Source organism: Antechinus flavipes, chromosome 1 (assembly GCF_016432865.1).
Source record: "Antechinus flavipes isolate AdamAnt ecotype Samford, QLD, Australia chromosome 1, AdamAnt_v2, whole genome shotgun sequence".
Classification (NCBI taxonomy): Eukaryota; Metazoa; Chordata; class Mammalia; order Dasyuromorphia; family Dasyuridae; genus Antechinus; species Antechinus flavipes.
In genome coordinates, this window is record NC_067398.1 from 719631207 (window position 1) to 719645609 (window position 14403).

General features: G+C 46.6%; 1 protein-coding gene across 2 annotated transcripts in view; it reads left to right on the forward strand.

Annotated features, from left to right (window-relative positions):
• The first annotated feature begins 1125 nt into the window (after positions 1-1125).
• The window catches only part of LOC127545761 (zinc finger protein 883-like), a 34930-nt gene continuing 21652 nt past the window's right edge, over positions 1126-14403 (forward strand). The window contains exons 1-5 of one of the 2 annotated variants that reach the window (XM_051973245.1): positions 1126-1235; positions 3935-4028; positions 5297-5423; positions 5851-5946; positions 7774-9902. In XM_051973245.1, coding sequence (XP_051829205.1) covers positions 3990-4028; positions 5297-5423; positions 5851-5946; positions 7774-9554 — 2043 coding nt within the window. In that variant the 5' untranslated portion in view covers positions 1126-1235; positions 3935-3989 and the 3' untranslated portion in view covers positions 9555-9902. Of the gene's footprint in view, positions 1236-3934; positions 4029-5296; positions 5424-5850; positions 5947-7773; positions 9903-14403 lie in introns of those variants that run through there. The other variant, XM_051973246.1, reaches the window with a different exon arrangement.

Genomic DNA, 14403 nt, shown 5'->3' on the forward strand with positions numbered 1-14403 from the left:
ATGGTCAGAATTGTGCTTTAGGAGCATTGGGCTGCAGTTGTGTGGAAAATAGACTGGAGAGAGGAGAAGCCGGGAGACAAGTTAGGGGGTTATTGCAGCAGCTTTTAAAACCCTGGCTTCAAATAATACTAGAAGTGGTGATCTCTCAGACTAGAGTGTAACTATGGGAATGGAGAGAAGGGAGACTCCGTAAGAAACAAGGGTGACCCTGAATTTGTATGTATGGGAGATGGCAATAATAATGTTATCAATATAAAGAGGAAAGGTTAGAAGAAGGATGGGTTCTGCAGGAAAGCTCTGGAATATACTCTATTTGAGATCAGACAATTTATAAATACTTATTAAAGTGCCTACTGTGTCCCAAGCTAACCCCTGGAGAGATAAAGCCCGGCGAAAGACAGCTCCTGCCTTCAAGAAGCTTGTTTTTAGGGTATCAGACTGTCTTTAAGAGGGGTGGGGGTGACAATTTGAGTAAATCATTCCCATGCCCAGACAGAAGCAGGAAGTTAGGACATGTGACGGGTCTTCAGAATGACAGAGAGGCTGGGTTTGAGAGGCTTGTGGGGGAGAAGTTTTGGAGCAGGACTATGGTGGGTTCCCCCCTCCGAGATGATGCTCGGAAGGTGGGAGCTCATCAGAAAACCGGCCCTGAAAGGAGTCTGCCTCCAAGGTGGGGTTCCACTTCTAGGGTCTGGGGGCTCCGCGGCCATTACTCTTTCTAGCCTACCAAGCTCCTTCACAAGTCAAGGAGAGCCCCGAGAGATGGAATCCCGGGAGGTTGCCTGGAGGAAGTGGCCCTTGAGCCTCCCCAGAAAGAAGAGCAAGACCACGAGAGGAGGAAGGGCTGAGAGTGAATTTCCGGCAGGGGTGAGAGGGGGCTGGGAGAACCAGCTGGAAACGCCAAGCTGGAGGTGGGGATATTGGGGGTGGGGTGGGGGAAGGGGTACCTAAGGGATTCCCACAGTGAAATGGGATGGGTTACACAGGGTTTTTTGACTATTGTAGAGAGGTTCTACGGCACATGCGCACAAGGTGTCTCTGACCCCCGAACTACAACCCCCAGAACCCCTTGCGGGCGACGAAAAACAAGGCCTTTTGTGGTCAAATGACTTCCTGTACCGGAAGTGCTCGCCCCAGCGAAAATCTTTCATTCTGAGGCTGCTGCTCGTGACCTCCATGGCCTGGCGCGCGCTCGGGGCCAGACCACGGGGGACACCGGGGCGGGGACGAGCGAGGTAGGTCTGGCGGCGGGGTCGGGGGCCTCTTGTACTCGGCCTCCCTTCAGCACGCCGAGTTCGAGTTCTGACCCCAGGGATGCCCCCGGGACTGGCCCAGCCTCACCGGGTCACGTGGAAAAGCCCCAGTCACGTGACGTGGACTTTGTGCGCCCCACCTAGGCTCCGGAAGCCCCGATAACTCTGGCGCCCGTTCTTGTAGTGTTAGTGATGCTAATGACAGTTATGATAGGGAACATACAGACATCTTTAATGACGTAATCTAATACTATAATCACGTATTACGTGCCTGTGTTCCAGGCCCTGTGCTCTGCAATAATAATTACAGATGCTGTAATTGCTATTTTTAGTTTATAACAACAGAACATTATTAAGCTCCTGCTGTGTGCCAGGCATTGGCCCCAGAGCTTTACAATCATCATCGTTTTTTATCACAATTATTGCATATAACAACTATAGGTCTTTGTAATATATGGTTGTTAGAAACACACAAGTGACACTGAAAAATAGATACCGGGAAATAACATAACAATAAGAAAGAAGAATCTCAAGGAATAGATAATGTTTCCTCTAGGGGAAGAGGGAGCCCCAAACATAAAAGTGAGAAAAGCTTTGTGCTTGTTAGCTCGGTGCGGCCCCTGCCTCCAGAGAACGGATGGTCCGGCTCCTTCCCTTTCTGAGGGCCCACTGTAGGTTTCTCCCTAAAGGTGTATAAGCATATCCCCCCTCCCTCCTCATATGGCCCGCCCTCCAAAATGGTGGAAAACGCCTTCTTCGGGGCGTGGTGTCCAAGTAGCCTGTCAAGCACTGACCCCAACTGGTTTGGGCTGGTTTGGCGATTGTCTTCAGTTTGTGGTTTTCTCAAAACCACGAGGCCCTTTCTGATTGGCCGAGTCCTTCTGCGCCTTCCTGGCTCCCCATTCCTTGTTGAGACTTCTGAGAGACTGAAACTTAACCTTCCTTAACCTCTCACGGTCTGAAAACCTGTTGGTCAGTGGGTGCCCCCCAAGCTACACCACCTGGGGGTTTGCAGCACTGGAAACTCGGCTTTTCAGTATGTCTCACGGAGGTAAAATGTATCAAGCACCTCCTGTGTCAGGAACTTTGCAGGCATTAATGTCGTTTTCACAATTATGTGAAATGTGATGATTGTTGGACTACATATTACGTGGCGTTGTTATTACATAATAATTTTATAGAAAATATTTATTAAGCACCAGCTATGTTCCAGGCATTGTGCTAAATGCTTTATATTAATAATAATAAGCGTTAATAAGACTAATAATAATACATATTGTGTGTCAGATTCTTTGCTAAACACTTTTCAATATTTAATAATAATATCTAATAGTTACATAATACCTACTCTGTACCAGGCACTAAGTGCTTTGCAAATATTAATTCATTTGGTCCTTATAATGACTGTGGGAAGTAGGTGCTGTTAATTATCCCCATTTTACAGTTAAGCAAACTGAGGCAGAGATAAAGTGACTGGGCCAGGGTCACCCAGCTAGTAAGTGTGATTGAATTTGAACTCAGGTCCTCCTGATTCTGTCTGATGTGCTATCCCCGCACCACCTGGCCATTGGTTTGATCCTGACTTCAGATTCTGGACAAGTCCGTTCATCTCTTCCTGCCTCAGTTTCTTCATGTGTAAAATGGGAGTAATAACTGCCCCTACTTCCCGGGGTTGCACTGAGGCAGAAAGGAGACCTACAGGACGCATTCACCACCCCTCTCCCCTGGGGGGCGTGGTCTCTGAGCTGGGTTCTTGTTTCTGATGCTGAAGCATCCTCCTCCTCCTCCTCCCCATCCCTGTCCCCCACAGCCCATGAGAGTCAGCCAGAGAGGAGGAGCGCCTGCTGCCTTGTGAACCTCCATTCTTAGGGAGGCCGGTCAGTGCCGGCCCCCTGGCCCCCAGCCCCCATGGCTTCTTGGCCCTTTCTTTGCCTGTGTTGCGGCCCTCCTGCCCCCTTGCTGGACTCTAGAGGAGCCCCGACCCAGGCCGTGTTGGATCAGCAGCATCAGCAGAGCTGCCCCTTTGACCGCTGCTGCCCAAGAACCTGCTCTGGCACATTTCTGGGAGGAGCATTTGAGGCCCCCATTCTGCTTCCACCCTCCTTCCGAGACTTCTCAGGACTCCAGCTTGGGCAGCCTGTGACCTTCACTGGGCCCATCTCCTGCTGCCTCGGTGCCCGCACTCCCTGCCCGCCTCCGCCTCTCTGAGTCCTTGCCCCAGAAGTCGCCCCCTCGGAGGCAGCCTTTTGTCCTTGTTTCTCAACCCCATTTGGGGGTTTTCTTGACAGATTTTGGGGGCGATTTACCATTTTCTTTGCCAGCTCATTTTACAGAGGAGAGAACTGAGGCTGACGAGGCCCAGGATCACGCAGCTTGTAAAGGAGCCTCCCTGCCTCCAGGCCCGGTGCCCTGTGCACTGTGGGCCCCGGATGTCTGTCCGGCTTTAACTGAGAACTGCCCTGTACTGACTGATGTGCCCCTGGGCTGAGGTCCAGGACTCGCATATCGATGTCCTCACATCCCCAGGCTCCGGCCTGTACCTTGTCCAGGGTCAGCCTTTGATAGTGGGTGAGGTCAGTGCTGGGGAGGAGTCCGAGGACCTCGTGGACACTCGGCCATGGGAGGTGTCTGGGAGCTGGGGGCAAAGCCAGTCCCTCTCATGGTTCCCGTTTCCTCCCCAGCTCTGCTTGTGGATGCGCCTCCTTCCCTGAGAGGTGGGGACACTGAGGAAGAGAAATGGCCCCTGTCCTTTTGGGGTCCCCCGGGGCCCCCCAGGTGAGTGGAGGCTCCTCATTTCTGAGGCGCTCTCAGACTGGGTGTGTTCTTGGGTAGCCGAAGAAATGGGTTCTGGGGCCCTGAGCTGAGGCAGAGGAGGAGACAGGCTCTGAGAAGGGAGAGCAGCCTGAGGGGGCAGCAGAGCCAGAGTCGGCAGGCAGGACCCGAGGCGGAGGCGCCCAGGTGAGTGCTCCCTCTGCTGGGGGCCAGTGCTCCCTTCTCCCTTTGTCAGGGAGCACCTCCAGGGTTCACTCTGCATACAGTTGCATAAGAAGCAAGATTAACAGCAAGCGCTTCTCTTACACTGAGGTCTGCAGAATCAGTCACAAAAACTGGCGAATCAGGGCCTGGGCTTCAGAGAGAAGTGCCCTGGGACACAGGGGAAGGGGATGTTGGGGCACAGGGGAAGGGGATATTGGGGCACAGGAGGAGGGGCTTTGGGCCCCACTTCCAGTCTGGAAAGGTGGGTCACTATTCCCTGTTAGTCACACACTTCCTGAGTCCTGAAGTCATCAGCTGTCATCAGTGAACATTTATTAGGTGCCTGCTGTGTGCCGAGCACTGGGACGAAACAAGGCAGTCCCTGCCTTCAGGGAGCTCCCCAATAAGTAGACAAGCGAGAGAGAATCAGGGTGAGTTAGAGGAAGACACAAGCACCTCCGGGAGCAAAAAAGTTTCTTGCAGGATAGGGAGGGGGATTGTAGCTGGGACCTGCAAGATGTCAAGGAGAGTGAGAGAGGAATGAGAACAAAGAAAAGGAAGAAATGTCTGGTTAGTGGTGAGGATTGTGGCCTGGTGCCTGGGGTTGGGGCCACGTTCTAATGACGAGCTGTCTGTTGGATGGGGACCGAATCATAACCCAGAGAGGCTCTTGGGCGGGGCTGGAAGGCAGCCCCCCGCTGGGGAGAACTGCTGGGTTGGGGGGGTGGAGAGCTTCTTGGTGAATCAGCTTTACAGTTTGACATGGAAAAGGAAGGTGGGGGCTAAAGGCCTCTTCTGGACACCATCATGATCAGGAATATCGTCCCCCGGCCTTCCTGGGTGCTTTGGAGAAAAGTTCTCAGTTACTAGAAAGCTGCAGGATCCAGGTGAGGAGGTTCACATTCAGAACCGAGTTCACCCTAGCACACAGTAGGTGGTCAGTAAGAGTTTGTCTGGGAGCGCACTGACGGCTGGGCGTTCTGGGACTCTGCGGTCTTCAGGTATGGCTGCTTTTCCTCTCAGGCCATTATAGGTCCTAGAACCCACACACACATTTGTTATTTCAGGAACTGGTGACCTTTAAGGATGTGACTGTGGACTTTACCTTCGAGGAGTGGGGGCACTTGCGCCCCTCCCAAAAGAAACTGTACCGGGATGTGACGCTGGAGAACTACCGGAACCTGATCTGGCTAGGTGAGGACGGTATCTCCAGGACTCACGCCGCCTCCAGGGCCTGGCTTCCTCAGTCAGCACCGTTGGGGGCCTGGCTGAGTCTTCTGTCGTCATTGTTTGGCCCGTGGCAAAGGTCTGCTGCTCTTTTCATGGTCGTACAGATGCCAGTTTCGTCTCTAGAAGCTGGCAGCTTGAATGTGTTGCCCCTCAGGTTGCGTTTCCACTTTCTCAGGTCCCTCTGGTCAGAGGTTCTCCCCGAAAGCGTCCAGTAGAGGAGCTGCCCATGAGGCTCATTTGTTTCTGAGCCCACTGTGGATTTTTGACCTAATTCTCCATGTTTGTCAGGGGTCCTTGGGAACCCTTTTGAGCAGGTCCATTTATTTCCCCACAAGAGAGAAGGGACAAGGGTTGAGTTCTGAACCTGAGATCTTCCATTTCTCTTGGACAGGACTTGAATTTTCCAAACCGCATGTGATCTATCAGTTGGAGCATGGGGAAGCCCCTTGGCAGCTGAAGGGAGACATCCCTGGGATTCCCCATCCAGGTGAGCCAGCAAGGACTCCGCCCAAATGTCATTCTGAGCAGTACTAGAGCAGGTCAGGCCAGAACTGGTGCCAGATCAGGTCAGGCCAGAATCAGTGCCAGAGTGGGTCAGGCCAAAACTAGTGCCAGAGTGGGTCAGGTCGGAATTGGTGCCAGATCGAGTTAGGCCAGAACTGGTGCCAGAGCAAGTGAGGGCAGAACTAGTGCTAGAGGTCGCTAAGTTCTTTTCTTAAATGACATGATTTTTGTAATGTACTTGGCACAGTGCCTGGCACGTAATAGGTGCTTGATAAGTGTCCGTTCCTGTCTCTTCCCTTCCCAGATTCTTTGGCCTGTGCAGAAGATCCAGGCTGCCTGCCGTAGGTTCTTTCTATGGCCACTTCTTTCACTTTCTTGGCCTCCTTCAGCCCCAGAGCATGAAAGGGGGGCACGGGGCCAGACAGGCTCGGGTGACGTTGGTCAGCCTCCCCAAATACTCTGCTGCATTCCCTTGTCATGGGTGACTTGCCCTCATTGCCTATTTGGAGGGGCCTTCTTCCTTAGAGAGTTGAAACTAAGTGATGGGATGAGCCAGGATTAGGAGGGGGTCACTACCATGACCATACCTCCTTAGTGCCCAGGGGAGCTCTTCACATGTGAAGAGTTCATTGTTTGGAAGTACAGCTTCTTGGAGTCTCCCAAACTCACAGGCTAAAAGATCAGTGGGAGTTTTGTATTGGAAAGTTGCTGAAAGTAGGGTGCCCATCTCCTCCAGTCGAGGGTAATTGTAGCTTTTGCCAAAGTTGTTCCTGGCATTTATTGGTCTCCAAGGAGAGCATGTGGGTCATCCTAAGATAATGCCCTTCCTTCCCCTCCTCCCACCCCCCCCCCACACACACACCTCTCAGTGTCACCTGCTGTGTGCTATCTTTGGGCTGGGGCTAACCAATGGTTTCTCATACAGACAGTAGGCACCAGAGGGTCTCCAATATGGGCCTTTGTGAAGAACTTGCTTCAGGCCAGGCCCAGTGGGAGGCAAAGGATCAGCTCTCAAGGAGCATACAGGGTTGCTTCAAAGACAGTCAGGAGGGTAGGTGAGCCAAAAAGTCCGCGAGTGCAGGGTCTTGGCCAGTCAGAGCAAATGAAGAACAGGCGCATTATGGACTTTCAGGATACTTGTTTGGGCTTGGAGAAGGTGGTTGGAGGACATTAACAATTTTGCTCCTTTATAATCAGAATGTAAATATAATTTTATTCCAATTTTCCTAGTATGTGTTTTCTCGTTTCTCTTTTGATTTTTTTTATCATTTGGAAAATTTCCATTTTATATGTATCTAGTTTATCCTCATACATGATGTCTAACTTTTAAATTTAATGTTACTGAATAATTATTTCCTTATGATGTGAAGTTATCAAACATTCTATTTTATAATTTTCATTCTCATGAATTCTTTTAATCTACAAGTTAATTTGGGTGATATTGTCATTCTAGTTGTAATCATTTTAGAATTTTCCAAAATCTAGGCAAACTCTGATGACATTCCCATAAAGGCATAACCATGTTAGAGAGTTTAGTCCAGCTTACCTTGTTCTTGAAGAAGTCAGATTACCACTTTTTTCTGATATATTCCTTTTTATAAAGTGTGATAGTTGAATGATTGGCCAGCCTCACAAGATTCTTCAGGGGGTAGATGAAAAAGCAATTGGTAAAGTAGAAATGGTTATCCAACTAGAAGTACTATTCTTATTTGTATATGTTTTGAGTTATTTTGTTTATGAGCAGAATAGAACATAGGACCAAGTATATTTCCCAGGTACCAAGAATACTTGCTTGTTGTCTTTCTTTCAGATTGGAAAATGGGCATTGAAACAAAGGAATCTCCCACAGAACTGGGCAGTTTTATGGAAGAATCATTCCAGGGTACAAGTGATAAAAGGGAGGGTCCCTGTTTTTCCATATTGGGTCAAAATTGGGAATACAGGGATAAGTGCAAGAGAAAGCGAGACAGAGAGGAGAAATACTATGTACCCAATGATGGTGGAAAGACCTTCCAGAACACCAGCCTTACTGCCTATCAGAGAATAGAGGCTATAGAAAAACCTAACATGCACAATGAAGATGAGAAGAGGTTATATCAGAACAAATCTATTACTCAAAACCAGAAAATTCTTATAGGGAAGAAATCTTATGTATGTAATGAATGTGACAAGGTCTTCTCCCAGAGGTCAGGACTTAGGGAACATCAGAAAATTCATACTGGAGAGAAAACTTGTGAATATATTAAAAGTGGAAAGACTTGTCTAAATAGCAAGCTTACTCAACATCAGAAAGTTCATCCTGGAGAAAAGCCTTATGAATGTATTATATGTGGGAAGGTCTTCCGTTGGAAGTCACATCTTACTCAACATCAGATAATTCATACTGGTGAAAAACCTTATGTTTGTAATGAATGTGGGAAGGCCTACCACAAGAGATCCGTGCTTACTCAACATCAGAGGACTCATACCGGAGAGAAACCTTATGAATGTCATAAATGTGGGAAGACGTTCCGATGGAGTACTCATCTTAGTCGACATCGAAGAATTCACACTGGAGAGAAACCTTATGTGTGTACGGAATGTGGGAAATCCTTCCGCCAGAGGACAGTGCTTACTGAACATCAGAGGACTCATACAGGAGAGAAGCCTTATGAATGTAATGAATGTGGAAAGTCTTTTCGATGGAGAACAGTGCTTGCTGAGCATCAGAAAATTCATACCGGAGAGAAGCCTTATGAATGTAATGAATGCGGGAAGTGCTTCCATTGGAACACAAATTTTACTCGTCATCAGAGAATTCACACTGGAGAGAAACTTACTGAATATGGGAAAGCCTTTCACCAGAAGTCAGCACTTACTGAACAGCAGAAGCCTCCTATTGGAGAAAAATTTTATGAATGTAACGAATGTGGAAAGACCTTTCAATGGAACACAAACCTTACACGACATCAAAGAATTCACACGGGAGAGAAACCTTATGAATGTAGTGATTGTGGAAAGGCCTTTCGATGGAGCACAGTGCTTATTGGACATCAGAGAATTCACACTGGAGAGAAACCTTATGAATGTAACAAATGTGGAAAGACCTTCCAGTGGAACACAAATCTTACTCGACATCAGAGGACTCATACAGGAGCGAAGCCTTATGAATGTAATGAATGTGGAAAGTCTTTTCGATGGAGAACGGTGCTTGCTGAGCATCAGAAAATTCATACCGGAGAGAAGCCTTATGAATGTAATGAATGTGGGAAGTGCTTCCATTGGAACACAAACTTTACTCGTCATCAGAGAATTCACACTGGAGAGAAACTTACTGACCAGCAAAAGCCTCCTACTGAAGAAAAACTTTATGAATGCAACGAATGTGGAAAGACCTTTCAATGGAAAACAAACCTTACTCGACATCAAAGGATCCATACAGGAGAGAAACCTTATGAATGTAGTGATTGTGGAAAGGCCTTTCGATGGAGCACAGTACTTATTGAACATCAGAGAATTCACACTGGAGAGAAACCTTATAAATGCAACAAATGTGGAAAGACCTTCCAGTGGAATACAAACTTTACTCGACATCAGAGGACTCATACATGAAAGAAACCTGATGGTTCTAGGAAGGTCTTTCACCAGAGAACCTAGCTCACTGAACATCAGAGAATTTGTGGTAGAGAGAAACTATGAATGCAATGAGTGTGAGAAGGCTTTCCATCAGAAGGCAGGATTTACTTGACACATGAGAACTCATACTAGGCAGAAACTTTAAGAATGAAATTAATGTGGAAAGGCGTTTCCTAGAAGCAGAGAATGTATTCGATATCAGACAATTCATACTTGAGATAAATCTTTTCATTGTCTTAGGTATAGAATTGCTTCCTGCCAGAAGATTGGAGTGAACAACATACAATTTATACTGGGGGGAATAAAAACAAATCCAAACCTCAATGCGGTGATTGTGGGATAGCTTTCTTCAAGAACAATAAACGTTCTCAATTTCAGAGAATTCATATTAGAAAGAAATCTGAACAATGCAGAGTATTATGAAGAAAATGTACATCGTAAAGGGTTTTAAAATATATACTCTAATTTTTAAATTTTAGTATTTAAATTTAAAAGAATTTTTATAAATCAAGTTAGTTTCAGATTTTCATATAGAATACTCCAAGCCTTTTCATCTTTCCTCAGGTTTCCAAGTAACTTCCTACCTCAGTATTCAAATTTATAGCTGATAACTTAGACTATTCATTGAGAACGTGGTAACATTCTGGCAATAACTGGTTCCCTAAAGTTTACTCCTCCAAAATTTGCAGAATCACCACCAGCACTTTGCTTTTCCTTACAAGGAGCAACAGACATATCCCTATTCATTGCTAAAGTTTAACCTATACCTGTGCCTTTGGTCTCATGTAATATGGCCCACTCTAGAACCCTATTCCATCATTCTAGATCATCAGAGTATTCATTCTCTGATGCATCTTCATTTTATTCCTCTCCATTAACTACTCACTGCATTCAAATATAGTCTTACCACCTCCACTCCAAATGTCTTCCTCTTACTTGCTAATCCCATTCATCTACCATCTTTTTTAAAAATCTGCCTTCATTAGCCCAAACTTGTTGGGGGGAAAAGTGCTTATGTTCATTTCTGGTTTCTTATCATCTACCATCTTCTCAAATGTAATCTGTCCCAACCCAACCACTCTCTTTGGACTTGATAGTCTGTTAAAATCTCTTCCAAACTCAAAATCTGTGATCCTATGAATTACCAAATTCCATTTTCTCCTTCCTTCCTTCTTTCCTTCTTTTCTTCCTTCCTTTCCTTCTTCCTTCCCTCCTTCCTTTCTTCCCTCCTTCCTTCTTTCCCTCCCTCCTTCCCTTCTTCCCACTGGGTAAGATCCTGGATCTCAGCGTCATAGCCACATTCTGTCCCTAACAAAGACAAAGTGTGGATTCTGACTGGAATAACACAAAGGTTTAAAATACACTTGATGTTTGTTCTCTCTAGACAAACTCAGCTCGGGAGTGAGCTGGTTCTTGCCATGGTTGGCCTTTAATGTCTGCAACTCAACGCTGAAGAAGCTGTCTCTAGAGCTGGGTCAACTAGGGATGAGTCTAACAGAAAGCCTGGTTCCCCATCTAGGCGCCTTAGCTAAACTAGAGACAAGCCTGCCTTCTGTTGTCCCATGTGGGGGTCTCTTCTCTTTGTCTCTCAGGTAGTGGCTCTGGGAGGAAGCCATACCCACTCTGGCCTGTGTGACGGCATGACTGTGCCATGGCTAGGCTTACTGACCATCCAGCAGGGTCAGGTGGGCTGCCCTTTGCTCCACGTCTGCCTCTCTTTTCCAGAGAGGGACAACTGGCACTTGTACCCAGGCACCCTCTTTCTTTGGATGCCACCCAGCCTCCTCAGAGCTGACTTTTTCCCTGGATGACTACAAACAGCACTATAACAAGGTGTTGAATCTTGTGAAATGTCATGGAGGCAAACTTTCCAACAGAGAAAAGGACTATAGTTAGAACAGGCATTTAAGTCTGTCATCAGTCTCCTGGCTCTGCCCTTTGACATGTTGGCCCATTTAATTACCCCTACTCTTTCCAGGTCTTTTCTCCCTTTCCTTCCCCACGGGTTACCGAACGAACTTTGGGAGGATCCTACTCACGAAAAGCTCTTGAACGCTGCTGGTTCTTCTTGTCCCTGTTTGGGCGCCTTATGTTGTGCTATAGGAGCCATCTGCTAGGGCTACAGGAGGTCTAACTCAGACCTGTGGAATGGATCTCTTCCTGTGAGAGGATGATGATGATACAAGGAGAATGAAAGGCAGTTGCTGTTCTCTGGTCAGATACTAGCTTACAAGGCCAGTATTTTTGGTTAAATTATTTGGACTCTCCACTTAGGTTTTAATATATAGTTTTCAAATAGGCCTGCAAGAGACATAAGGACAATAATTAGGAGGAAATAGAACATAGAGGCCAGTTGGCCAGTAATAATAAACGGCTGTTCTACAGGTTGTCCCCCGATTCAGATAAGTGTGAGTAGATTGATAGTGAGAATTCAGAATAGAGTTTGAGATACTGGTCGGAATATTATGCTTTGTTGGTTGCCTGTATGGAGTAGTGGGATAATTAGGAGAATTAGGATGGAAGCTAGTAGAGCAAGGACTCCGCCTAATTTGTTGGGAATTTCCCGGAAGAGTATGCAAATAGGAATTACCATTCTGGTTTGATGTGGGGAGGGGTGTTTAGTGGGTTGACTGGCGAGAAGTTGTCTGGGTCTCCGAGCAAGTCTGTTGAGAACAGGGCTAGCAAGAGGAGTACAAGGAGCAGTAAGATTAAGCCTAATGCCTCCTTGATGGTATAATATGGATGGAAGGGGATTTTGTCTGAGTCTGGGTTGATGCCTGAAGGGTTGTTGGAGCCAGTTTCATGAAGTTTTGAAAAGGAGGTGAACAATGGCTAGTGCTATAATTATGAAAGGGAGGATGAAGTGGAATGGGAAGAATTGGGTGAAAGTGACCTTATCTACTGCAAAACCCCCTCAGATTCACTCAGCCAGAGTGGTGCCGATGTAAGGGATGGCTGATAGGAGGTTAGTAATTACAGTAGTGCCTCAGAATGATATTTGGCCTCAGGGGAGTACATACCCCACAAATGTGGTTGCTATTACAGTCAGAAGTGGAATTACCCCAATGTTTCATGTTTCTTTGTAGAGGTAAGATCCGTAGTAGATTCCTCGGCCAACATGTAGGAAGAGACACATGAAAAATACTGAAGCTCCGTTAGCATGGAGGATGTGGATTAATCAGCCATGGTTGACGTTGCGGCAGATTGGGTGACAGAGGAGAAGGCAGGAAGGGTGTCTGAGGTGTAGTGTATTGGGAGGAATAGGCCTGTGAGGATTTGGATAATTATTGCCTAATTATCCAATAGAGAGCCAAAGTTTCATCAGGCAGAAATGTTAGAAGGTGCGGGGAGGTCAATGAATGAGTGGTTAATGATTTTTATAAGCGGGTGGGTTTTACGTAGATTGGTCATTAGTTTTTGTAGTTGAAATACAACAGTGTTTTTTCATGCCATAGGTTATGGTTAGAGTCCATACTAAAACTGCTATGGAAATGATGATAGTTTTTTTATTGTCCTTGTTATTAATTTTTGGGTTTGTTGCTTTTGCTTCTAAGCTTTCTCCTGTGTATGGGGGTTTAAGTCTTGTGATTAGTGGGGGTCTGGGTTGTGCTATTGTTGTGTGTTTAAATAGTACTTTTTTGGGGTTGATTGTATTTTTGATTTATTTGGGGGGAATACTGGTGGTATTTGGTTATACTGTGGCTGTGGCTACTGAGAAGTATCTGGAGAGTTGGGTGGACAATTTGGTGGCTTTTAGTATATTGTTATTAACTATTAATGGAAGTAGCTTGTTTTATGACATCTGGTGAGGTTGAGGTTGTTACAGCTTTTGAGTTGTTTGATTCATTGGGTAATTACTGTGTGGGTCAGGATTGAAATGGGGTGTCTTTGCTGTATGGTTGTGGGGGATGAGCAGTGGCCCCTCTCCTCTTCCCTCTGCCTCCAATTTATTTAATCCCCAGTCTGCAAGCAACACCTGTGTAAGCAAAGGCTGCTCCTCAACTCCTTCAAGTCTCACAGTCCACAGCTGTAGAGACTCTCATAGAATTGACTTTCCCCTTCACTCAGGCATGGTCCTTAACATGGGAGGGAATGGCAGGCACTTCCCTGGCTCACTTCCCTTCACTTTAGAATAGGGACAAGAGCTTCAGAACAGGGGACTTTGGACAGAGTGCCACTTCCTCTCTGGAAGAACCTGTCCCTCCACTCATTTCAGTTTCCTCCTCCATAAAAAAGGGGGTTTGAAGACTCAGGTACTCTTGACTCTGAGGCAGCTGGTGGTGCATGGAGAGATCGCTGGCTCTGCAATTGGGGGGACCTGACTCCAGCCTCAGACACTTATTAACTGTGTGACCTGGGGTAGCTTCACCACTGTTTTTCTGTTTCTTCATCTGTAAAGTGGAAATAATAGGTCAGGGATGTTGTGAGAATCAAGTAAGAGGCAAGCCTTATCAAGGGCTTGCAATTGTTTCGTTCTAATGTTTTGTTCTGATCTTTACACATTTTTACCTTCTTAAGACTTGTGGAATAGAACCAACCCACCCCCAGGACCACTTTTTCTTATTTCATTTCTCCAGTTTGCTTTGAAATCATTAATGTCCCATAGAGACTATTTTTTTTTTCTCCTTCCTATTGGGACCTATTGGAGTTAAGCTTCATTCTCAAAGAGGACCAATGTACCATCACTGTGATAGAGTTGAGTTCCAGTTTGTCTGACTGTGACTTATCAGACCAATCTGAGCGTGGGATACTCTGCCACAGGTCAGCCACATGTAGCCCATGTGAACGTTTGGGGAGGATTCTCTAATTTTGCGCATTTCACATT